This window comes from Bos indicus x Bos taurus, chromosome 5, assembly GCF_003369695.1.
Source record: "Bos indicus x Bos taurus breed Angus x Brahman F1 hybrid chromosome 5, Bos_hybrid_MaternalHap_v2.0, whole genome shotgun sequence".
Taxonomy (NCBI): Eukaryota; Metazoa; Chordata; class Mammalia; order Artiodactyla; family Bovidae; genus Bos; species Bos indicus x Bos taurus.
The window spans coordinates 52,838,444-52,863,166 of record NC_040080.1 but is presented as its reverse complement, the minus strand read 5'-3'; the positions used below and the strand labels follow the sequence as shown (position 1 = coordinate 52,863,166).

Here is a 24,723-nt window from a genome sequence, read left to right as displayed (position 1 = left end):
GATTCCCAGGAGGTATTAGCTCACTCATTCATTCATCAGACACATGGAGCTCCTGCTGGAGGACACGGCAATGAGTAGTGTGTGGTCCCTGCCCCAGCAGCCGGCAGTCTGGGGAAAATGCGGGTTTCCAGACAGTCACTGTAGAGCAGATGTGAGTGTGTGGGTGGAAGTCTCAAGAGTGAGGCCAAGGCTGGAGACATAGGTGTCATTAAGCAGGTGGAGGTGTATTTGTGCCATGAGGGGAAGAAAGCGGGGCCAACGATGAACCACCAGACTCATCTTCTTCCTGCTTTCTCTACTGTGGAGAAAGACCCCAGTCCACCCCCGCCTGCTCACCCAGTCTTGGAGCCACCCTCTCAGCCTCCCCCTGCTCTGTCCCTAGTACCATAGGTGAACTATTTCAGCTCCTTCCTCCTGCTGTTCCTCTCACCAGTACCCTTGTGATCCATCTCTTTGCCTTCTGTCACATTTTCCTCCATTCCATTCTTCACGCTGCTGCCACACAGAACCATCTAAAGCATAGATGTCTTGGTCTGTTCAGGCTATAACAAAGTACCATAGACTGAGTGGCTTATAAACAACAGAAAGTTATTTTGTTCTGGAGGCTAGCATTCAGAATCAGGGTGCCAGCATGGCTGGGTTCTGGTGACGGCCCTCTTCTGGGTTGTAGAGGGCTGTCTTCCCACGTGATGGCAGAAGGGGCAAGGGAACTCTCCAGGGTCTCATTTATAAGGACATTAGTTTCATTCATGAAGATTCCACACTCATGACCTAATCACCTAAGTCCCCACCTTCAAGTACAAACATATTACAGATTACATTTCAAAGTATGAACTGGGGACAGGGGACATAAACATCTTGACTAGTATTATTTCCCACCCACGCCCCAGGACTTAGTGACCTGCTGTGATTCTCCATTGCTTCCAGGAGGAGAAATTTCATTGCCTATAGGAAAAACACCTTAGGAGGGTGTTCAGTTCAGTCACTCAGTCATGTCAGACTCTTTGCAACCGCATGGACTGCAGCACCCCAGACCTTCCTGTCCATCACCAACTCCCAGAGTTTACTCAAACTCATGTCCATTGAGTCAGTTATGTCATCCAACCATCTCATCCTTTGTTGTCCCCTTCTCCTCCCACCTTCCATCTTTCCCAGCATCAGGGTCTTTTCCAATGAGTCAGTTCCTTGGATCAGGTGGCCAAAGTATTGGAGTTTCAGCTTCAGCATCAGTACTTCCAATGGATATTCAGGACTGATTTCCTTTAGGATGGACTGGTTGGATCTCCTTGCAGTCCAAGGGACTCTTAACAGTCTTCTTCAACACCACAGTTCAAAAGCATCAATTCTTCGGCTCTCAGCTTTCTTTATAGTCCAACTCTCATATCCATACATGACTACTGGAAAAACCATAGCTTTGACTAGATGGAACTTTGTCAGCAAAGTAATATCTCTGCTTTTTAATATGCTGTCTAGGTTGGTCATAACTTTTCTTCCAAGGAGCAAGCATCTTAATTTCATGGCTGCAGTCACCATCTGCAGTGATTTTGGAGCCCCCAAAAATATAAAGTCTCTCACTGTTTCTACTGTTTCCCCATCTACTTGTCATGAAGTGATGGGACCAGATGCCATGATCTTAGTTTTCTGAATGTTGAGTTTTAAGCCAACCTTTTCCCTCTCCTCTTTCACTTTCATCAAGAGGTTCTTTAGTTCTTCTTCACTTTCTGCCATAAGGGTGGTATCATCTGCATATCTGAGGTTATTGATATTTCTCCCGGGAATCTTGATTCCAGCTTGTGCTTCATCCAGCCCAGCATTTCTCATGATGTACTCTGCATATAAGTTAACTAAGCAGGGTGACAGTATACAGCCTTGATGTACTCCTTTCCCAATTTGGAACCAGTCTGTTGTTCCATGTCCGGTTCTAACTGTTGCTTCTTGACCTGCATACAGATTTCTCAGGAGACAGGTCAGGTGGCCTGGTATTCCCATCTCTTTCAGAATTTTCCACAGTTTATTGTGATCCACACAGTCAAAGGCTTTGGTGTAGTCAATAAAACAGAAGTAGATGTTTTTCTGGAACTCTCTTGCTTTTTCAGTGATCCAGCGGATGTCGGCAATTTGATCTCTGGTTCCTCTGCTTTTTCTAAATCCAGCTTGAACATCTGGAAGTTCATGGTTCACATACTGTTGAAGCCTGGCTTGGAGAATTTTGCATCACTTTACTAGCGTGTGAGATGAGTGCAATTGTGCGGTAGTTTGAGCATTCTTTGGCATTGCCTTTCTTTGGGATTGGAATGAAAACTGACCTTTTCCAGTCCTATAGCCACTGCTGAGTCTTCCAAATTTGCTGACATATTCAATGTAGCACTTTCACAACATCTTTTTAGGATTTGACATAGCTTAAGTGGAATTCCATCACCTCCACTAGCTTTGTTCTTAGTGATGCTTCCTAAAGCCCACTTGACTTTGCATTCCAGGATGTCTGGCTCTAGGTGAGTGATCACACTATCATAGTTATCTGGATCATAAAGATCTTTTTTGTATAGTTCTTCTGTATATTCTTACCACTTCTTCTTAATATCTTCTGTTTCTGTTAGGAGGGTGTAGTACAAAGCTATTTGCCAGTTGGCACTTGCCCAGTTTTCCAGCCTGATCTCCAGTGCACAGTCTGTACAAGGAGCACAATCTGTACAAGGAGCTTCAGCCTAGTAATGGAAATAAATGTTCAGTCATATTCAAAAAATTGCAATATAAGAGTGCAGAGTAAAGCACCTCTCCACCAGACTAGATTACCCTTTGTTCGAATGCAAACTCCCCACTCCCGAGTCATGTCAGACATCGTTAATTGGTTAATTGATCATTGCACTCTTCCCTCTGAGGTCAGATAGGGGCGCCACATCCTTCTCAAAAGAGCACACCACGTGGTCTCTATCAATTAACTGAATCAAAGGTCTAGAGCAGATTCCAGCAAGGGGGTCCTAAAAGGTGGCTGGGATTTCAGAAACAGAACAGAGAGAAAGAGATTTCCGGACTCAGGGACTAGCGCACATAAAGGCACAGAATGGCACTGCATCCACCTAGTTCATCGGAGTCTGTAAATGTTCCCTCTCACAGAAGCACGACCACTCTCACAGCCAGGCCTCTGTTTCAGGACCTTCTATATAATTTGGCCAGGCCTAACAGGATTTCTTTCCCAAAAGCTCTTAGCCTGAGCAACCAGCCCAGTGGGTACTTTTCCATCATCTCTAACAATTTCTTGCCTGATCCTCCCCTGCCAGGAAGTATGTTAGCTGGGCATCCAAGAATAAGAATGTAATATTGTTCCAGGAAACTTAGGAATTCATTCAGCAAATAGGTGGTGAGTACCTGCTGCATGCCAGGCTCTGGGCTATTTTTGCACATGCAAAACAACAACAACTTAATTATAATTAGGTATTTGCTTATTTGGGCTTCCCTGGTGGCTCAGCAGTAAAGAATACACTTGCCAGTGGTGATGGGGGTTGTGGGTTTGATCCCTGGATTGGGAAGATCCCCTAGAGAAGGAAATGGCAACCCACCCCAGTATTCTTGCCTGAGAAATCCCATAGATTGAGGAGCCTGGGGAGCTACAGTCCATGGGGTCACAAAAGAGTAGGACATATCTTAGTGACCAAACAAGAAATTTGCTTGTTTATATCACTCTGTAGCAAAATGATGAAAAAAAAGAATAAGGAACATAGAAGGTATAAACATTGGGTTGGCCAAAAAATTCATTTGGGGCCTTCCTAAGCTCTTACAAAAACCCACATGAACTTTGTGGCCAACCCAATAAAATAGGAAATTAAACCCCGGGGAGCAGTGTGCAGCCTCACCACCTAGCACACAGGAGACACTCCATCGGTGTATTTGACCTTCAGATTTGTCTCAGCTTCCTAGAAACCAAGGTAAAAGAGAACTTACATGGTCACATAGTTCCCATGATGTGTACCAGTTAACTTGTGAGGAACTAAATCATTTCCTATCACCAAGTACTAAAAGAATATTCTTGAGTGAGATTTATTTTAAAAAGTCTGACAGCATTTGGTTCTCTTTTTGCAGCGATCACAAAAGACAACTGCAACGGGACCTGCCACACCAGTGCCAAGTAGGTGCCCTCTGGCCACCTTTGGGAGTGATGCAAAGGAGATTTTTCCTAATAGTATGTGTTCACCAGACCCCATCTTTAGGGAAGAAGCTTCCTGAGACCATTTCTGAGGATTTATGATCAGATCAGATCAGATCAGTCACTCAGTTGTGTCCAACTCTTTGCGACCCCATGAATCGCAGCACGCCAGGCCTCCCTGTCCATCACCAACTCCCGGAGTTCACTGAGACTCACGTCCATCAAGTCAGTGATGCCATCCAGCCATCTCATCCTCTGTCGTCCCCTTCTCCTCCTGCCCCCAATCCCTCCAAGCATCAGAGTCTTTTCCAATGAGTCAACTCTTTGCATGAGGTGGCCAAAGTACTGGAGTTTCAGCTTTAGCATCATTCCTTCCAAAGAAATCCCAGGGCTGATTTAAGTAAAAACTAAAAATGAGGCCACCGTCAGTTTGCCAGATCCAGCCTTTTGAACAAGCTGCCCCCTGTGCTACCTGACACGTTGGCAGAGTGCCAGTTGTTACCCCCGTTCAAGCCACAGGGACCCTTTCACAGAAGCAGAGGGAGCCTGGTGGGCCTCCATTTCATCAAACCTTACTTGCAATTCACAGCCAAGCCTTCTGTCTTCATAAGTGAACTTCATATTCATAACACTCAGAGGAGCTAATGGGTTAATTCATTAAGAATCCAGAAGCTGGAGTTAGACTTGAATCAGCCTCTGTCGTTTCCATTGATTGTATAACCTTGATCCACTTATTTAAGGCCTCTAAGCCTTGGTCTCCTCATCTGTAAAATGGGAAGAATGATAGACCTACCGGTTAGGGCTACTGGATATTGTGTAGGTTACGTCAAATAGTGTGTGAAGTATAGGTTTGAGCACATAGGATGCTCTCTGAAGATGGGCAGCTGCCCTCCGTATCCTTGGACCAATGCCTCCATGTACACACTCTGTTGTTTGCCTGACAAGTGACTGCAGTTTTAGCTGCCCATGGCAGGGCTGTGCTAGGGATCAACTCTCCTCCCAAGCCTTAGGGAGGACCTCTGAGTGCCTCATGGGGCAGGAGCTGGGATCCTAGGGAGAAGGGTATTGTGAGTCCCATCCAGGCAGGAGGCGGGATGTTGTGCATTTTTCTGTAAACACCACTTGCCCTTTCTCTTGGCAGCTGTCTTCTCAATCTGGATGGCACAGCCTTGTGCAAATGTGCAGCAGGGTTCCAGGGGAATGGGACCATCTGCACAGGTAAGTAAGGAATTTGCTAGGTGGAGGGTAACCCAAGCTATTGAGAGATCTGTGTTTCTGCAGACTAACTGGGCAGCTGCAGGACTTCCCTGGTGGTCCTGTGGTTAAGACTTCATGCTGCCAATGCAAGGGGTGTGGATTCGATCCCTAGTCAGGGAACTAAGATCCCACTTGCCATGTGATGAGGCCAAAAATAAATAAATGGACAGCTGCTAATGAGCAGTGATGGGGAACTGGATGTGGTAGGGTGGCTGACCTCATTCAGGGGCAGGACACCTACTATTCACGGATTAGATGTGTTGGTTTTGGAACGTCCGGGGCCACTGCCCTGGTTCTCTTCTCTAAGTCTTGGCCACAATTGGAATCACCTGGAGAGCTTTAAAAATCATGGATTTGGCTGACCAAGGGTGTGGCATGGGCATGGGGACTCTGAAATGGGACACGAAGAGGCTTGAGCCCTGGTTCTTTTTCCCATTCCCCACATGGCCTTGGGTGGTCTCTAAACTACCCTTAAAGTAAACATAAAACTATGTCCCTTGCAGAGCAATTTGGGATGAAATGACCTCTCCACGTACAACAACAGAATGAGACAGCTGTCAAAAACAGCCCCGATGTTAGACTCCTTGGGTTCAAATCCATGTTCTTACACTTTGTGTTACCTGGGGACAGTTGCTTGACTGCTCTTTGCATCATTTTGTCATCTGTAAGTTGTAGGTCATAAGAGAATCTTGCTCAGTGGATTGTTGGATGGCAGCATGACTTAATTAATACCTGTGAACATTCCTGGCACAGAGCACTCAATAAATATGAGCTAACGCTCTTATGGTGACCAATACATATTCAGTGCTAGAAAAAAATGGAAACAGCATCATTTTCTCTTGACACTGTGTCCACGAGGGCTTCAGTCCAGACTGTGGTGGAGCTAGACAATGATTGCACCAGTTTGCTTTCTTTTTTTATTAATTAATTAAATTTGGGCTTGCGTTAGCTTTTTCTGGTTGTGGTGAGTGGGAGGCTACTCTCTAGCTGTGGTGCACAGGTTTCTTATTATGGTGGCTTCTCTTGTTGCAGAGCACAGGCTCTAGCACATGCGGGCTTCAGTACTTGTGGCACACGGGCTTAGTTGCCCTGCAGCACATGGAATCTTCCCAGAGCAGGGATTGGACCCATGTCCCTTGCTTTATAAAGCAGGTGGACGCTTAACCACTGGATCACCAGGGAAGTCCTCACCAATTTGCATTCTAGACCATCTGACCCTGGGGATTGTCTCAGGTGTTCCCTGAAGTAGGATGTGTTCAACATACCAGTGAAAACAATGGAAAGACAAGTAACTGTGATTTCTCTTGCCCCCTGTTTTTCGGGGAGATAGCAAAACGGCAGCTGTTATAAACAGTCCTGTCGTCAGACTCCCTGGGTTTAAGTCTATGTTCTTATAGTGTATGTTACCTGGGGACAGCTGCTTGACTTCTCTTTGCATCATTTTGTCATCTGTAAGTTAATATAATGCTCAATATTTCTATAAAACTTTCATATACATTATCCAAACCTGTGCATAAGCTTGTATGGGTGTACCCCAAAATTCATACTAATTAAGTCATTTGTCTAAAGTCACATGTTGAATGAAGGGCAAGCCAGGACTCATACACACACCTTGGGACTCCAGATCTTAGATCTACTTGGAATTGATTTTTGTATACATGCCTGCATACTCAGTCTCTTCAGTCTGTCCGACTCTTTGCAACCCTATGGACTGTAGCCCGCCAGGCTCCTCAGTCCATGGGATTCTCCAGACAAGAATACTGGAGTAGGTTGTCATGCCCTCCTCCAGGAATCGTCTCCACCCGGGGATCGAACCCATGTCTCCTGCTTTACAGGTGGATTCTTTACCACTGAGCCATCAGAGAAGCTCTTTTGTGTATATAGTGAGGTCCAAATTCATTCTTTCACATGTGGATATCTAATTGTCTCAGTATCAATTTTTAAAAAGATCATTCTTCCTGTGATGGAAATAACATATTGGCACCTTTGTGGCAAATCAGTTGACCACAGATGTTTGAGTTTATTTCTGGACTCTTAATTCCATATGGATCCTTCTGCCAGTTCCACTCTGTCTTTATTACTGAAGCTTTGTAGTAAGTTTTGAAATTAGGGAATGTGAGTCCTCCAACTCTGCTCTTTTTTTAAAGATTGTTTTGACTGTTCTGGGCCCTTTGAATTGATATACAAGTTTTAGAATAATCTTGTCAGTTTTTGCAAAGAAATCAACTGGGATTTTGACAGATTGTGTTTAATCTGTAGATCAGATATAGGGAGTAATGTCACCTTAACAATATTAATTCTCTCCATCAATGAACATGGAACGTCTTTCTATTATTTAGGTTATCTTTTCTTTCTTTCCACAATGTTTGCAGATTGCAGAGTGTTTTATAATTTGTTAATGGAGTCCATCTTTTGATGCTATTGTAAGTGGACTTGTTTTCTTAATTTCATTTTCAGTTTGCTCATTGCTATGGTCTAGAAGTACAATTGATTTTTGACTGTTGATCCTGTGGCCTACAACATTGTTGAATTCAGTGATTCACTCTAATTCTTTTTAGTGGATTCTTCAGGATTTTCCATAGCACATCATGTTATCTGCAAATAGAAATGCCTTTACATATTTTCTAATCTGAATGCCTTTTATTTCTTTCTTGCCTAATTGCCCTGACCAGAACCTTCATTCAACACAGTGTTGAACAGAAGTGGTAAAAGCAGACCTACTTGCCTTATTCCTAATCATGGGAGAAAGCATTTGGTCTGCCATCATTAAGCACGATCTTAGCTGTGGGTTTTTCATAAGTGAAAAATGTCCTCTATCAGGTTAAGGAAGTTGCCTTCTATTCCTAGTCTATTGAGTGTTTTTATCATTAACAATATTGAATTTTGACAAAAGGCTTCACTCCTTATACTAGGATGATTGTGTTTTTGTCTTTCATTCTGTTGCTGTGCTCTATTACATTAATTGACTTGGGGGTTGTTAAACAATCTTGTATTCCTATATTAGTACCTCTTTCTTATAGTATGTAATCACGTTTATATATTTCTAAATTTGACCTGCAAGTATTTTCTTGAGGATATTGAATCTATATTCATGAAGGATATTAGTCTATAGTTGTTTTGTGATAGCTTTTCCTGGTTTTGGTATCAGAGTAATACTGGTCTCATAGAATGAGTTGAGAGTCTTCCCTCCTCTTTCAGTTTTTAGGAGAGCATGTGAAATTTTGGTATTTATTAAATGTTTGGTAGAATTCACCAGTGACATCTAGTGCTTTGCATTCTTTTGAATTATCTATATTTAATCCAATGCCTGCCATTTTGAAGTAACTTCTATTTCTCAATCACTCAAGTAAAAACACATCAATTTTCCCCCTCCTCCTCTACTGCTCTGTGTCATCTTTCTCTTCTATAGCAATCAATGCCTGTGAGATCAGCAATGGAGGTTGCTCTGCCAAGGCTGTCTGTAAAAGAACCACCCCAGGAAGCCGGGTGTGTGTGTGCAAGGCAGGCTATACTGGCGATGGCATCGTGTGCATAGGTAGGTACCACCTCTCACCTGCGATTTCCAACTGCCTTTAGTTTTGACCCCTCGGTCAAGGTGCTGTCTGATCCTTCCACTTGCTTTCCATTTACTTGTTTTCCCTTGGCTGCTTATAAGCAATCGGATAGGAAATGCTTTCACACCAAGCAAACATCCTGCTTCCCATCAAAATGTCCTCCTAAATTGAGCATCTACTGATGATTCTTCTCTGAGCAAATTACACTGTGATGGTTATAAATGTGTTTTTTTTTTAAATTCCTACGTCTCTTCATTCATAACATGCTGAATTAGACTCCAAAATCTATTATTTCAAGTTCTTGGCTGCAAACACTCATATTCATTCAATAGAGGGACAGAGTCAAGCCTGCAGATACGCCTCTGCTGGCACAGTCCCGTCCCAGAGGAGTCAGTTTTGAGAAACCACAGCCAGCACCCTCCCTGTTGGGTTCTTTCAGCCACAGAGTTGCCAAGAAAACCGACTCATGCTTTGACACCTGCTCTGCTTGGTTGGATCCATCGAGATGCCTTTACTTAAAAATAAGGCTCAATTCTCATGCCAGGTGTGGGATTTTTGTTTTAAAGAGATCAACCCCTGCTTGGAGAACCATGGTGGCTGCCACAGGCATGCAGAGTGCACACAGACGGGACCCAACCAGGTGAGCTCTGTCTCTCTGGGGGGTTACATTTTCCTAGGAGCCAATTCCTGCAGATACAGACCCAGGACTGAGGGAGAGGGGCTGAGAACAGACCTCTAGGGAGCAACAGGATGAAATAAATACATTAGAGGGAATTCTGAAACAATTCCCCTAGAGATGGTTGTTTTGGAAAGAGGAGGAAGGTAGGAGGAGCAGGGAACAAAGGGTTCATGGGAAAAAGGCCTTTCCTAAAGTGGGGCTTCCCTGGTAGCTCAGCTGGTAAAAAATCCACCTGCAATGCAGGAGACCCCGGTTCAATTCCTGGGTCAGGAAGATCCCCTGGAGAAGGGTTAGACTACCCACTCCAGTATTCTTGGGCTTCCCTGGTAGCTCAGATGGTAAAGAATCTGCCTGCAATGTGGGAGACCTGAGTTCAGTCCCTGGGTTGGGAAGATCCCCTGAAGGAGGGCTTGGCAACCACTCCAGTATTCTTGCCTAGAGAATCCCCATGGACAGAGGAGCCTGATGGGCTATAGTCCATGGGGTCACAAAGAGTCGGACACGACTGAGCGACTAACACAGCACAGCGCAGTGGGAAGAAGTGGGCATGTGCAAACACCACATGGCTCCAGAAACATGAAGGTCTCCAGCCACACTCTCCTTTCTTTCAGCTTTCTGATGCCCAGAATCTTACCATTTTTCTTGGGCTTGAGCCTCTGAAATACATGTACAACAGCAGAAGATAACGGTTTTAAGCCCTCTCTTGGTCACATACTCCCCAGCGCTGTGGCCAAGGCATTGCCTTCCTAGGGAGAAGGTTAGGTGGGGTGGGAGCATGTGAGGACTCCACATAAAGGAGGGGAGGGGTTGAGGGGCGAAAAGACTGGGTAGGGAAGCTGGAGGCTCAGGAACCCGGACTCTGCCTCCCTCGGTCCCTGTCAAACTGTGAGCAAGCGGGAAACTGTGCATCAGAAACTGGACAGATGATGATGGAGTGAGAGCCAGCAGGACCTGACTGTGAAATGCCCCGTTCTGCCTTCTTCCTGGACAGGCTGTCTGTAACTGTTTGCCGAAGTACACTGGAGATGGGAAAGTCTGCACCCTCATCAACGTCTGCTTGACCGTGAGTACCGCCCCCTCCCTGCATCTAGGGTGTGGTGTTGAGGTGCCCTCCATCAGAGCTGCTTCTGGGCCATTTCTTCCTCATGTCCCAGTTGCAGAGTTGGAGACACTGCAGTCTCTGCCTCCGTCTTCATGTGACCTCACCTCTGTGTCTGGATCTCCTCTTCCAGTGAGGACACTAGCAGACTTAAGACCCCCTGATTAATCTAAGACATCGCATCTCCGAGATCCTTCATTGCATCTGCAAAGACTGTTTTTCTAAATAAGGTCCCATTCACAGAGATCAGGGCTTAGGATGTAGACATAGCTTTGGGGAGGACATAATTCAACCCACCCCAGAGCAGGAGGAGAAGGGGTCTCTGGCCCTGGTCACAGAACAAGCACATGGCAGAGTCAGAACTTGAACCCCTGTCTGTCTGACTCACAGGTCACACCCTTGGCCACTTCTCGTGCTTGTTCCTCCACGAGGCTCTGATCCCCAGCAGAGGCCCAGTTCATACACCTTCCCTCCTCATCCATATCTCTGCCCACCTGAGAGTCTCCTGCAAGCATGAAAACAGCACAGATACTCCATAATTAAAGCCCTTTCTCTCCAGACGAGGTCCCTACTGTCCCCCATGACGGTCTGTCTATTTTACACCAACTACCTTCTGGCTGGTGACTATTACTTTGCTATGATGGATTAGAGTTTAGCCTTTAGCTGAGAAGTGTCAAACAAGATTGATGCCTTCCTAGTTAACTGCCGGGTGCTGATAAACTTCCCATTTGGCAACTCTGGACTGATCTCTTCAGGGCTGGAGATCTGCTGGGATGGACTTGCCATCTTGAGATATGGGCACACCTCAGAGACATTGTGGCTTCGGTTCCACCACCAAAATACAGTGGCTATTACAATAAAGCAAGTCACAAGAATTTTTGGTGTCCCAATACATAAAAAGTTATATTTATACTATATTGAGATCTGTTAAGTATGCAATAACATTATGTCTAAAAAAATACAATGTATGTAAGCCAACCATACTTCAATTTTAAAAAGAAGACAGTAAGAGTTAAATAAATAAATAATGTATTGGGTTGCCCAGAAAGTTCATTAGGATTCACTTGTGACATCTTATGGAAAAGCCCAAACGAACTTTTTGGCAAACCCAATACATACCTTAATTAAAAAAATATTTCATTACTAAACATTGCTAACCATCATCCAACAACACAAAGTCATCACAAACTTCCAATCTGTAAAAATCACAGTACCTGCAAAGTTCAGTAAAATGAGGTATGCCTGTGTAAGGCTGGGTGAGTAGGATGACTCTTACAACTTTAGGGAGATGGAACACAAATTCAGGAAAAGAGCAAATAATGCAAACCAGTCAGTTCAGTTCAGTCACTCAGTTGTGTTCAACTCTTTGCGACTCCATGGACTGCAGCACGCCAGGCTTCCCTGTCCATCACCAACTCCCAGAGCTTACTCAGACTCATGTCTGTCGAGTTGGTGATGCCATCCAACCGTCTCATCCTCTGTTGTCCCCTTCTCCTGCCTTCAATCTTTCCCAGCATCAGGGTCTCTTTTCCAATGAGTCAGTTCTTCGCATCAGGTGGCCAAACTATTAGAGCTTCAGCATCAGTCCTCCCAATGAATATTCAGGACTGATTTCCCTTAGGATTGATTGGTTTGATCTCCTTGCTGTCCAAGGGACTCTCAAGAGTCTTCTCCAATACCACAGTTCAAAAGAAACCAGTCAGAGAGTAAGACAAAAAGTGAATGTCAATACAGAATTGCTTTGTGAGCATTGGCAGGGCTGGCAAGCTAACTGGTCTGATTCCTATCCCCCACTCCTTGGAAATTTTACCAGAATAATGGCGGCTGTAGTGAATTTGCTATCTGCAACCACACTGGACAAGACGAAAGGACTTGTACTTGCAAACCAGACTACGTTGGGGATGGGTTTACCTGCCGTGGCAACATCCATCAGGTAACGCAAGGCATGTTTCTGTAAAGTGAACTCTACTTTCCTCCTTGTGTGAAGAATCTAAGGCACTGAGAAGGGTGCAAGAGTTTTGTTCCATATAAAACTAAAATGTGAGGGAGGTCCCTGGAGGGACCTGGAGGTCTAGTGGTTAAGACTTTGCACTTCCATCAAAGGGTTTGATCCCTGGTCTGGGAACTAAGATCACACATGCCACACAGTTCAGTTCAGTCATTCAGTCATGTCTGACTCTTTGCATCCCCATGGGCTGCAGCACGCCAGGCCTTCCTGTCCATCACCAACTCCTGGAGTTTATTCAAACTTGTCCATTGAGTCAGTGATGCCATCCAACCATCTCATCCTCTGTCTCCTCCTGCCTTCAATCTTTCCCAGCATCAGGGTCTTTCCCAATGAGTCAGTTCTTTGCATCAGGTGGCCAAAGTATTGGAGTTTGAGCATCAGTCCTTCCAATGAATATTCAGGACTGATTTCCTTTAGAATGGACTGGCTGGATCTCCTTGCAGTCCAAGGGACTCTCAACAGTCTTCTTCAACACCACAGTTCAAAAGCATCAATTCTTCGGTGCTCAGCTTTCCTTATAGTCCAACTCTCATATCCATACATGACTACTGGAAAAACCATAGCTTTGACTAGGCGGACCTTTGTTGGCAAAGTAATGTTTCTGCTTTTTAATACGCTGTCTAGATTGATCATAACTTTTCTTCCAAGGAGCAAGCGTTTTTTAATTTCATGGCTGCAATCACCATCTGCAGTGATTTGGGAGCCCAAAAAATAAAGTCTGTCACTGTTTTCATTGTTTCCCCATCTATTTGCCATGAAGTAATGTGACCAGATGCCATGATCTTAGTTTTCTGAATGTTGAGCTTGAAGCCAACTTTTTCACTCTCCTCTTTCACTTTCATCAAGAGGTTTTTAGTTCCTCTCCACTTTCTGCCATAAGAGTGGTGTCATCTGCGTATCTGAGGTTATTGATATTTCTCCCGGCAATCTTGATTCCAACTTGTTCTTCATCCAGCCCACCATTTCTCATGATGTACTCTGCATAAAAGTTAAATAAGCAGGGTGACAATATATAGGCTTGATGTACTCCTTTCCCAGTTTGGAACCAGTCTGTTGTTCCATTTCCAGTTCTACATGTTCCATGTCCAGTTCTACATGTTCCATGTCCACACAGCATGGCCAAAATGTAAAACAAACAAACAAAACTATAAAACATGGAAATTTTATCTTCCCATGAGAATTCACTTGATCTGGCATGCAGTGATTCAGATTAACAGTTCTCAAGTCAGAAAATGCCTGGGTATGAATTCAGCTCAGCCAGTTATTATGGTAATGTGACTTTAGGCAGATTATATCATCTCTTTGTGATATATCTGTTTTCTAGCCTTTAAAAGAAAATAATGGTAGCATTCCAAGCAAGTTGTTATACGATTTCAATGAGACAACGTGTGTAGCAGGCACAGAGTACATAGTAACTCAAAGACATGGCCATGATGTAGGCTGTTGTTGGTGTGTGTGTGCGTGTGAACACACCTGAACATCTGTACTTGGTAGAGAGATGCTTGGATGTGATACCTGTAGATTTCTACCTATTATAAAGTGAACATCCTATTATTTGGTTTAAAGAGGGACCAGAGCATTCTGGCTGATTGAAATATTCTTGTTAGTAGAGAAAATAAATCTTCCATAAACCTATGAAAGATTTTTTAAATACTTGAACTTGCAAAAATGCTCTTAAAGCTCAGGTACTTTTATAAATGGCTGAACCTTTCCAAGGTAAATCAGATGGTGACTCCAGGAAGCTTTTAGAGCTCACGGTATATCCGCATCATCATTCTGAACATCAGTCGTGAGCCTACAGATGAGACTTGTTTAAGAAGCCTGCCATGGCAGTGTATTCATGTGTGCTCAGTCACTCAGTTATGTCAGACTCTTTGCGACCCCATGGACCGTAACCCATAAGCAGGCTCCTCTGTTCATGGGATTTCCCAGGCAAGAATACTGAAGTAGGTTGTCATTTCCTACTCCAAGGTATCTTCCCAACCCAGGGATCGAACTCACATCTCCTGTATTGGCAGGCAAAGTCTTTACCACTGAGCCACCTGTTAAGCTCTAAAAAGATAGTAGATTCTCTCAATCTTGGAGAAATTGCCCTGTGATAACCCTATATTGTTCTTGTGTTTAATTCAGAGCCATTAAGTGGACCTTTTTGTCTTTGTTTCCAGGAGCTTCCCAAGAATCCAAAAACATCTCAGTTTTACTTCCAGTTGCTGGTAAGAATGCATATGTATGTCTAACTAGAAGAATTGGGTCTCAAACCCCTGATATGGGTTAAAGATATGAGTTAAATCTGTAACCTCTGGAGTAGGTAAAGATAGAAGACAGTCCTGGAACCTACATTTCTGCAGTACTCTCTGTGTTGGTCATCTGTGAACTTCTCAGGCCCCAGGTGGGCAGCATACAAGTGGAGTAATGGTTGCCCTTGCCCGTTGCACATGTGAGAATGTATTTTATGAAAAAACTGCCATCCAACCCGTTTAGACAAGAAGCATTACTGGGGCAATCAGCTAACTCTTTGGGTGAAAATATTAAGTTAAATCTTACATCAGAATACAGTCCAGAGATACTGAAGAAAAAGAATAAAAATCTAGAAGAGTAAAATCTAATTACTTTACAATATTGTATTGGTTTCACTAGCCTCCAATTAAAATAAATCAAATTATTTTTTTTAAAATATAGATTAAAATCTAGAAGAAAATATAAGTAACCATAGGTCCTTAACCTTGGCAAGAACATAGAACAGTTGAGTAAATTGTCCTATTACTTAACATTTGCATTCTTATCTCAACCATAGAAAACATTTAGTGTGTGAAAGAGACACACTGGCAAAAAGTTATCTGGAAATAACAGAGATCTTTCTAGGTGGTGGGATTATGGGTAGTTATTTTCTTTTTTATACTATATTTTCAAATCTTTCATACCAGTCAACATATGTCATTCTACAACCAGATAAAAATAAACATTATTTCCATGTCTAAGGAAGTAGGTGATTCTGAATCTAAGGCTAAATGAAACACGAGTCTCCCCTTTTGGTTTTTCTCTCCCCTCTGCCATCATGTACTCTCTCTCCGTTATTTGTCTGAGCCCCTGCCTTTACTTACGTTACGTATTGGGTTGGCCAAAAAGTTCATTTGGGTTTTCCCATACGACGGTACAAAAAAGCTTGAACGAACTTTTTTAGCCAACACAATACATGGCATGTGGCCCCCACCTGCCTTCCCCACAGGAACATTCTGTGCGAGACCTGGTTGGCCCTGGCCCCTTCACCGTCCTGGCACCTTTATCTGCAGCCTTTGATGAGGAACCCCAGGTAAGCATGAAGCTAGAGGCAGGTAGGTAGAAGAGTTTTGGGACTGGAACACAGTCTTTGGGCATCACCCTGGAACCAACACGAAAGACATTTCTAAACAGGAGATTTAGAATCAGCTGGAGGTGACCACCAATGAAAGGGGTTGCCTGTCAGTGTGGGAAGCCCCATCATTTAAGTGGATTTGGGGTCACCACTAGCATAGACTTCTAGAGGACATCCCTAAGTAGGGTAGGAGGTTGGGAAAGACCAACCATTCTTAAATAATTTAAACCCTGATAGACACCCCTCAAAAAAAAAAAAAAAAAAAAGGGAATGCTAGATTAATGGGATATAAATAGGTTCTTTTCTTGCAGAATTTATCAGAGCCTTTACTATCTAACATTCACTTGGACTCTTCATGCTGGATTATCCATTAATATGTAATAATGTAGCAAGCATTTATTGAATGTTTCCAACCAGAGGGCTGCTAGCTCTGGCTGGAACCCTCGGATCTATTGCAGATTAAGGACTGGGACAAAGGGGGCCTGATGCCCCAGATTCTTCGGTATCACGTGATCGCCTGCCACCAGCTTCTTCTGGAAAACCTGAAATTGACCCCAAATGCTACTTCTCTCCAAGGGGAGTCACTTGTCATCTCCGTGTCTCAGGTAGGAGAAGCCACTTCAGGAAGGTGCTCATTTTCCTTGGGCCCTCTCTCTTTCCTCTTCCTTAGAGCAGTAAGAGTAATAATAATAATAACAACTAACACACTCGGGAATGACTGCTCTATCCCGGCTACTATCCTAAGTGTCTGATGTGTGTGTGCTAAGTCACTTCAGTCATGTCCAACTCTTTGAGACACATGGACTGTAACCTGCCAAACTCCTGTCCATGCGATTTTCCAGGCAACAATACTGGAGTGGGTTGCCATGCCCTCCTCCAGGGGATCTTCCCACCCAAGAATCAAACCTGTGTCTCCTATGACTCCTGCATTGCAGGCAGATTCTTTATCCCTGAGCCACCAGGGATATGTACTAACTGATTTAATCCCCATAATGTAGATATTATTATTTTCCTCAATTTAAAAATTAGGAAACTGAACTCAGGTTAAGTAGCTTTTCCAAGATCACACAGCAAGTCAATATTAATATTAGAGCTGGAATTGAAACTCAGAGGCAAGGCAGCTTCAGGTGGTCAAGAGAACTGCTTTCAGCAATAGCTGGGGAGGGATGAAAGCTTTTGTTCAAAGCCTTGACCAAGCTGATGCCTTCCCTCACCACAAAAAGAAACACATGGTGACTGTGGAATTCATGACAAAGGGGGAAAGTGTCTGGTGGGGTCAGAAGGGGGGTTGCTAGAGAAGACATATGAAAGAGAAGGAAGGCAATTTTGATCAGCTTATTATTTCATATTAGAGAATCGCAGTGAAATAACTGTTCTGGTTAATTGTTCAATCACTGAGTTGTGTCTGACTCTTTGCAACCCCATGGACTGTAGCATGCCAGGCTTCCCTGTCCTTCACTGTCTCCCAGAGTTTGCTCAGACTCATGTCCATTGAGTTGGTGATGCCATCCAACCATCTCATCCCCTGTCGCCCACTTCTCTTCCTGCCCTCCATCTTTCCCAGCATCAGGGTCTTTTCCAATGAGTTGGCTCTTCACATCAGGTAGCCAAAGTATTGGAGATGATTTGCTATTAACTTCTCCAGGTGAAAATTATATTCTTGACATATGCTTAAGTAATTTGGATCTTCAGATTTTGCTCACAGCTCTACTTGAACATTCACTTTCATGATGATTTAATATGTTCACAGAATATTTTGGAAGAAGTGATTTTGTGTCTATTTCTCTATGTGCTCATTTCCTCTTTTTTCTTTTTTGGTTGATTTCAGGACATGGTATTGATAAATAATAAAGCCAGGATCATATCCAGTGATATCCTCTGTACAAATGGAATCATCCACGTCATAGACAAACTGCTGTCTCCCCAAAACTTGCTTATCACCCCTAAAGATGCCTCTGGAATGATTCTGGTGGGTGAACTCATTGTCAGACTCTTAGCATGGAGTGACTCACAAGATGTAATTTATTATCTCAATTCTGCTTTTGAGGCATTGTTCAAGACAGTTAAATTTTGCTGCTTCAATCTCAAGTTACTATTAAAAACCTCACTGGGGCTTCCCTGGCAGTTTAGTGGTTAAGACTCTGCACGGGAGATGCTGGTTTCGATCCCTAGTCAGAAATAAGATCCCACAAGCCACATGTCATGCTACCCCCCAAAAAACAAAACCTCATTAATACTGTTCTTGCGTGCACACTAAGTCGCTTCAGTCATATCCGACTCTTTGCGACGCTATGGACTGTAGCCCGCCAGGCTCCTCTGTCCATGGGATTCTCCAGGCAAGAATTCTGGAGTGGGTTGCCATGCCCTCCTCCGGGGGATCTTCTCATACCAGGAATCGAGCCTGAGTCTCTTATGTCTCCTGCATTGTCAAGCAGGTTCTTTACCAGTAGAGTCACCTGAGAAGCCCATAAGAAATACTATTCCTAGTAAGAAGTAAATAGGTGAAAGTAAATAGTTGAATGGATTTTGTAAATTATTCTTTAGTTTCCACAAGGGCAGGTTGTGCATAGATTTGGAAGATGGAGAAATTACATAGATGGATGATAACGATGATGAGAGAAATGATAGATGATCCACAGGTAGGTAAGCACGTAGGTAGATAAACAGATAGACGGACAGATACCATTAAAACTAAACCAGGAGTAAAACATCTTCTCAATGGACAGAAAAGACACTTTCAACTTTTTTGTTACTTATTAGTGTTGGGTTCTTCATTGCAGACAGCTGAATCCACTGTACCTCATTTAAATAAAAAGGAGTTTCTAAAGATGTTAAGTATATCACCAAATCTCTTGGAAAGCAATAGAGCCTAATTCAGACACTACACAGTTCAGTTCAGTTCAGTTCAGTTGCTCAGTCATGTCCGACTCTTTGCGACCCCATGAATCACAGCACGCCAGGCCTCCCTGTCCATCACCAACTCCCGAGTTCACCCAGACTCACATCCATCGAGTCAGTGATGCCATCCAGCCATCTCACCCTCTGTCGTCCCCTTCTCCTCCTGCCCCCAATCCCTCCCAGCATCAGAATCTTTTCCAATGAGTCAACTCTTCCCATGAGGTGGCCAAAGTACTGGAGTTTCAGCTGTAGCATCATTCCTTCCAAAGAAATGCCAGAGCTGATCTCCTTCAGAATGGACTGGTTGGATCTCCTTGTAGTCCAAGGGACTCTCAAGAGTCTTCTCCAACACCACAGTTCAAAAGCATTAATTCTTCAGCGCTCAGCCTTCTTTACAGTCCAACTCTCACATCCATACATGACCACAGGAAAAACCATAGCCTTGACTAGATGGACCTTTGTTGGCAAAGTAATGTCTCTGCTTTTGAATATTCTATCTAGGTTAGTCATAACTTTCCTTCCAAGGAGTAAGTGTCTTTTAATTTCATGGCTACAGTCACCATCTGCATTTTCACCATCATCTGCAGAATCACCATCTGTGATTTTGGAGCCCCAAAAAATAAAGTATGACACTGTTTCCACTGTTTCCCCATCTATTTCCCATGAAGTGATGGGACCAGATGCCATGATCTTCGTTTTCTGAATGTTGAGCTTTAAGCCAACTTTTTCACTTTCCACTTTCACTTTCATCAAGAGGCTTTTTAGTTCCTCTTCACTTTCTGCCATAAGGATGGTGTTATCTGCATATCTGAGGTTATTGATATTTCTCCCGGCAATCTTGATTCCAGCTTGTGCTTCTTCCAGCCCAGTATTTCTCATGATGTACTCTGCATAGAAGTTAAATAAGCAGGGTGACAATATACAGCTTTGACATACTCCTTTTCCTATTTGGAACCAGTCTGTTGTTCCATGTCCAGTTCTAACTGTTGCTTCTTGACCTGCATACAAATTTCTCAAGAGGCAGATCAGGTGGTATTCCCATCTCTTTCAGAATTTTCCACAGTTTATTGTGATCCACACAGTCAAAGGCTTTGGCATAGTCAATAAAGCAGAAATAGATGTTTTTCTGGAACTCTCTTGCTTTTTCCATGATCCAGAGGATGTTGGCAATTTGATCTCTGGTTCCTCTGCCTTTTCTAAAACCAGCTTGAACATCAGGAAGTTCACAGTTCACATATTGCTGAAGCCTGGCTTGGAGAATTTTGAGCATTACTTTACTAGCATGTGAGATGAGTGCAATTGTATGGTAGTTTGAGCATTCTTTGGCATTGCCTTTCTTTGGGATTGGAATGAAAACTGACCTTTCCCAGTCCTGTGGGCACTGCTGAGTTTTCCAGATTTGCTGGCATATTGAGTGTAGCACTTTCACAGCATCATCTTTCAGGATTTGAAATAGCTCAAGTGGAATTCTATCACCTCCACTAGCTTTGTTCGTAGTGATGCTTTCTAAGGCCCACTTGACTTCACATTCCAGGATGTCTGGCTCTAGGTCAGTGATCACACCTTCGTGATTATCTGGGTCATGAAGATCTTCTTTGTACAGTTCTTCTTTGTATTCTTGCCATCTCTTCTTAATATCTTCTGCTTCTGTTCGGTCCATACCATTTCTGTCCTTTATCGAGCCTATCTTTGCATGAAATATTCCCTTAGACACTACACAGCTGGGGACAAAGCTGGGGACAAAGCAGCTGGGGACACTTGTGAAGGGAGGACACCTGACTTCCCCACAGGGCTGCCCAGAACCAGCTCTGCCTGTGCCCTCTGTCTCCAGCCCCATCTCTAGGAAACAAGAGTCTGCACACCAGATGCCTCCAGCCCTGTGACCATCAGAAGATCTAATATCCCTGCTAGCAGCCACCACTTCCTCGTGTCATGTCTTTCTACCTATAAGTTTTGTACAAGCACTTCTGCTTGGGGGATGCCATATCACATGTGGGACTCTAGCTGCAGGGCAGTCTGGGAAAATGCAGTGCTTAGCCATCCAGCCCCTGTGTTACAGAAAGGCAGGCGTACAACCTAGAGTCTCCTATGTTATCTTCCCCTCATTTTATTCAGTTGAGCGTTTGTTAAAGTGCTTTGTGAACTGTACGAATAAAAGTTTCATTCCCATTCTTACTATCTTTGCAGCAAAATCTTACGACAGTGGCCATGAACCACGGCTACGGCAAATTTAGCAACTTGATTCAGGTAAAAGCCTAGGAGAAAAGTTGCCTCGGGGGATGTAAGCTACCGTAGTTTTTGTTTGCGGCACTAGCCAGCTGTTGTGGGGTTTTAAGGAAGTCTAATGTTCTGGAGAACAAAGTCATACTCTGCCCCTCCATCCCCCAAATGTTTCCTAGCTGAGTTAGAAGTTGAAGTATTTGAGGCTAGAGTGAGGGAAAGGAATTAGGATGTGCCCATTCCTAAAACAGGGGCTTCATGTCTGGAATGATCACCCCCTTTACTGAGATGGGGAAAGCTGAAAGGCAAAGATGGGAAATCTCTGCCCGTTAGACAGGCAGAAATTACATTTCAAACCACGTTTTTCTGACTTCAGAGACAAGTCCCACGAATTGTGTAGAGAAACTTCTTGTTCAAAGATTTCAGAGAATAATCAGGAAGGAGCAGGTTCTTCCACGACTTCCTCCACCACCTACCCCAGCAGTCTCAGGAGGTCTCTAAGAACCCTGGGGTCCCCATAGCACAGACTGCAAAACCTCTGTGCAGACCAGCAATTTCCAAAGGGGTCTCGGGCTCAGACTGTCTGGGGAGCTGTTTAGAAAAGGAGATTGGAAGGTGCTCATAATAAGACTCTCCAGTGATCTTTGCCCACCCACCCACTCCCTAAACCTTCTAATGCCCCCACCCCTGGGCATCAGGTCTGCTTGAACACAAGCTTTTGTAGCAAGTTAAAAGTCTCTCTGGGTCTCAAAAAGAGGGAATAATAAAGCTTACTTCATAGGGTTGTTGGGAAAACTACAAGAAAAAATGTATATGATGTACAAGAAAAAATGTAGAAGATTCTCAAAATGATTCTTTGCCAGTCACCTGGCAATTTCTTTTTTGAGTCTATGTGATCTAGAAATCCTCTAAATATATACAAGTATCTCAATATTGTATAGGTTTCACATTTTTAAAGGAAATGTGGGGAAAGTGCTAAGTGGGTCTTCCAGAAATTAAAACGTTTGGACAAGAGTAGTGGCAAAAAAGAGTCTTGCTAAAGTGTGTTTCCCTATTAACAAAGTCCAGAATTGGCCTTTCTGTTTTACTTTCTAAGAAAATGAGAGTCAAAATGACGGGAGTGTGAAGAAAGCCTTCAGTTTCAGGCTGAATCTCGTTTAAACTAGCCAAAGGCCTGAGAAGCCCCATGGCGGGCACAGAGAGGGCCCCAGGCTGGCTTTTGCTCTGGCCCTTGGGTTCCAGAGCTAGTGCTTCTTGGCTGGGCTTTGGGGCGCACCTGACCAACTCCTTGTGTTTCAGGACTCCGGCTTGCTGAGCGTCATCACAGACCCCATCCACACCCCAGTCACACTTTTCTGGCCCAGCGACCAAGCCCTCCAAGCCCTGCCCCGTGAACAACAGGATTTCCTGTTCAACCAAGACAACAAGGACAAGCTGAAGGAGTACTTAAAGTTCCACGTGATCCGAGATGCCAAGGTATTCTGTTTTCACACAGACGGGAATGGCAAGGTTGCCCTCGAGGTGATCAAATCCAGGAATTGTCTTTACCTCTCAGTCTCCATGGTGTTGGGAGGTCTGAGCATCCCCTGCCCCCACTGTGTCCTCCTCTGACTGGCTGTGGGGAACTGACCACAAGAGTATAGCTCATCTGGTTCTGTTTCTCCCCTGCCATTGTTTTATTTCCCCTAACTTTAACCAATACTCAAAAGCATCCTTCCCCTCTTCTACTGCAGACCAGCTCCCTCCCTTCCCTAGTTCACAAGGCAAAGTGTCTCAACAATTCCCAAGTTTCTCCCAGATGGACTCTTTCTCCCCCATTTCCAGAGTTTCTAGGCAAAGGATGGATTCATCCAGCTGTGACCAGTTGTTGGCTCGTGTACCAATCTACTGTGATTAGGGAAGCAGGATCTTGCAGAAACATGGCAGCTCTTGCTAAAACCCTGTCCCTCTGAATCCTCCTCCAGGACCCTGTTTCCTCCCAGGAGTGAGACATCTAATCCAAGAGGGCCTATTATCCTCACTTTGGTTAATTTGTAGGTCCTGTGTTAGTTTCCTAGGCTGCCATAACCAATGACCACAAACTGGGTGACCTAAAACAGTAGAAATAAATCCCCTCAGAGTTCTGGGGACTGGAAGTCTGAGATCAAGGTGTTGACAAGGTTGTTTCTGCTGGAACTCCTGAGGGAGAGGCTGTTCCCTGCTTTCTTCCTGGCTTCTGGTGGTGTCCAGACATTCTCGGCATCCCAGGCTTGTAGCTACATCCCTCCAGTCTCTGCTTCTGTTGTCACATGGCTGGCTGTCCTCTCCCTGTGTGTTTCTATGTCTTCACATGGCACTCTCCTCTTCTCTCTTCTTCTTAAGATGACACCAATATCTTTGGATTAAGGGCCCACTCACTTCCCTGGTGGCTCAGACATTAAAGAATCTGCCTGTAATGCAGGATATCCGGGTTCGATCTCTGGATCAGGAAGATGCCCTGGAGAAGGGAATGGCTACCCACTCCAGTATTCTTGCCTGGAGAATTCCAGGGGACATAGAAGCCCAGCAGTCCATGGGGCCACAGAGAGTCGGACATGACTGAGTGACTAACACTCTCACTACTCTCATGTGGCTTCATCTCAACCAATTACATCTGCAATGATCTCATTTCCAAGGAAGATGACATTTTGAGGTAATGGGGACCTAGACTTCAGTGAAACTTTTGAGGGGTCACAATTCAACCCATCGCAGTGCCCTAATGCAATTTCCCTAACCCTGGTCTGCCGCAGGCTTCATGCAGCAACACAGCACCTTCCATGGACTTCTGAACACAGAAGGGGAAGGAAGGGTGACTGAAACAGGCCGGAGGAGACTTTCCTACAGAAAAAAAGTCCAACTTCCTAGAGAATCCATACTTATTCTTCCTTTTGATTCTATCTGCTGTCATTTTGAAGCTGGAATTTAGAACTCAGAAAAAAAACTTGTATCTAAATTTGGTTTGTTAGCAAAGCTCCTTCTTCAACCCAAATTCAGGGTATTAATGTGATCCCATCACCCCTACAGGTCTTGGCAGTGGATCTCCCCAAATTTGCTCCCTGGAAGACCCTGCAGGGTTCTGAGCTGAGTGTGAAGTGTGGAGCTGGCAGTGACATCGTGAGTATTATCACCCACAGCAGGGGCGGGGGCAGAGAATGCATGCCCCAACCGTTGCCACTTCCAGGAGATGTTTCATTTTTTCCCACATTGGCAGCAAGTTCTTTCTCTCACTGCTTTTATGACTGTATCCCCTGAATAAGTGAATATGCAAACCCTGATAAATCCTGGCCAGCCCAAGCCCTCACCAGGTGTCAGGGAGCCCCCCTTACACTTGTAGAAAGTAGCTTCTGATTGATTTTTCAGAAGATTTATTTTCTGGTGTGAGACACTTCCCTGAAACAAGAAAGAACACTGTCATTCCTTTCCCTTCCTTCCTGGCCCCTCTGCAACCTCCCCTCCAGCCCTCTCTTGGCAGTCAGAGCCAGCTCTGGGCTATATCT

At 44.2% G+C, this 24,723-nt stretch overlaps 1 protein-coding gene across 1 annotated transcript in view; it reads left to right on the top strand.

The window, feature by feature from the left end:
* STAB2 (stabilin 2) overlaps nucleotides 1-24,723 on the top strand; it is a 172,033-nt gene that overhangs the window by 108,692 nt on the left and 38,618 nt on the right. Inside the window, exons 40-52 of the mRNA XM_027541952.1 lie at nucleotides 4,078-4,123; nucleotides 5,283-5,359; nucleotides 8,808-8,933; nucleotides 9,519-9,592; nucleotides 10,623-10,694; nucleotides 12,544-12,663; nucleotides 14,904-14,951; nucleotides 15,965-16,048; nucleotides 16,549-16,695; nucleotides 17,919-18,059; nucleotides 21,176-21,235; nucleotides 22,508-22,684; nucleotides 24,251-24,340. Coding sequence (XP_027397753.1) covers nucleotides 4,078-4,123; nucleotides 5,283-5,359; nucleotides 8,808-8,933; nucleotides 9,519-9,592; nucleotides 10,623-10,694; nucleotides 12,544-12,663; nucleotides 14,904-14,951; nucleotides 15,965-16,048; nucleotides 16,549-16,695; nucleotides 17,919-18,059; nucleotides 21,176-21,235; nucleotides 22,508-22,684; nucleotides 24,251-24,340 — 1,262 coding nt within the window. The remainder of the gene's footprint in view (nucleotides 1-4,077; nucleotides 4,124-5,282; nucleotides 5,360-8,807; nucleotides 8,934-9,518; nucleotides 9,593-10,622; nucleotides 10,695-12,543; nucleotides 12,664-14,903; nucleotides 14,952-15,964; nucleotides 16,049-16,548; nucleotides 16,696-17,918; nucleotides 18,060-21,175; nucleotides 21,236-22,507; nucleotides 22,685-24,250; nucleotides 24,341-24,723) is intronic.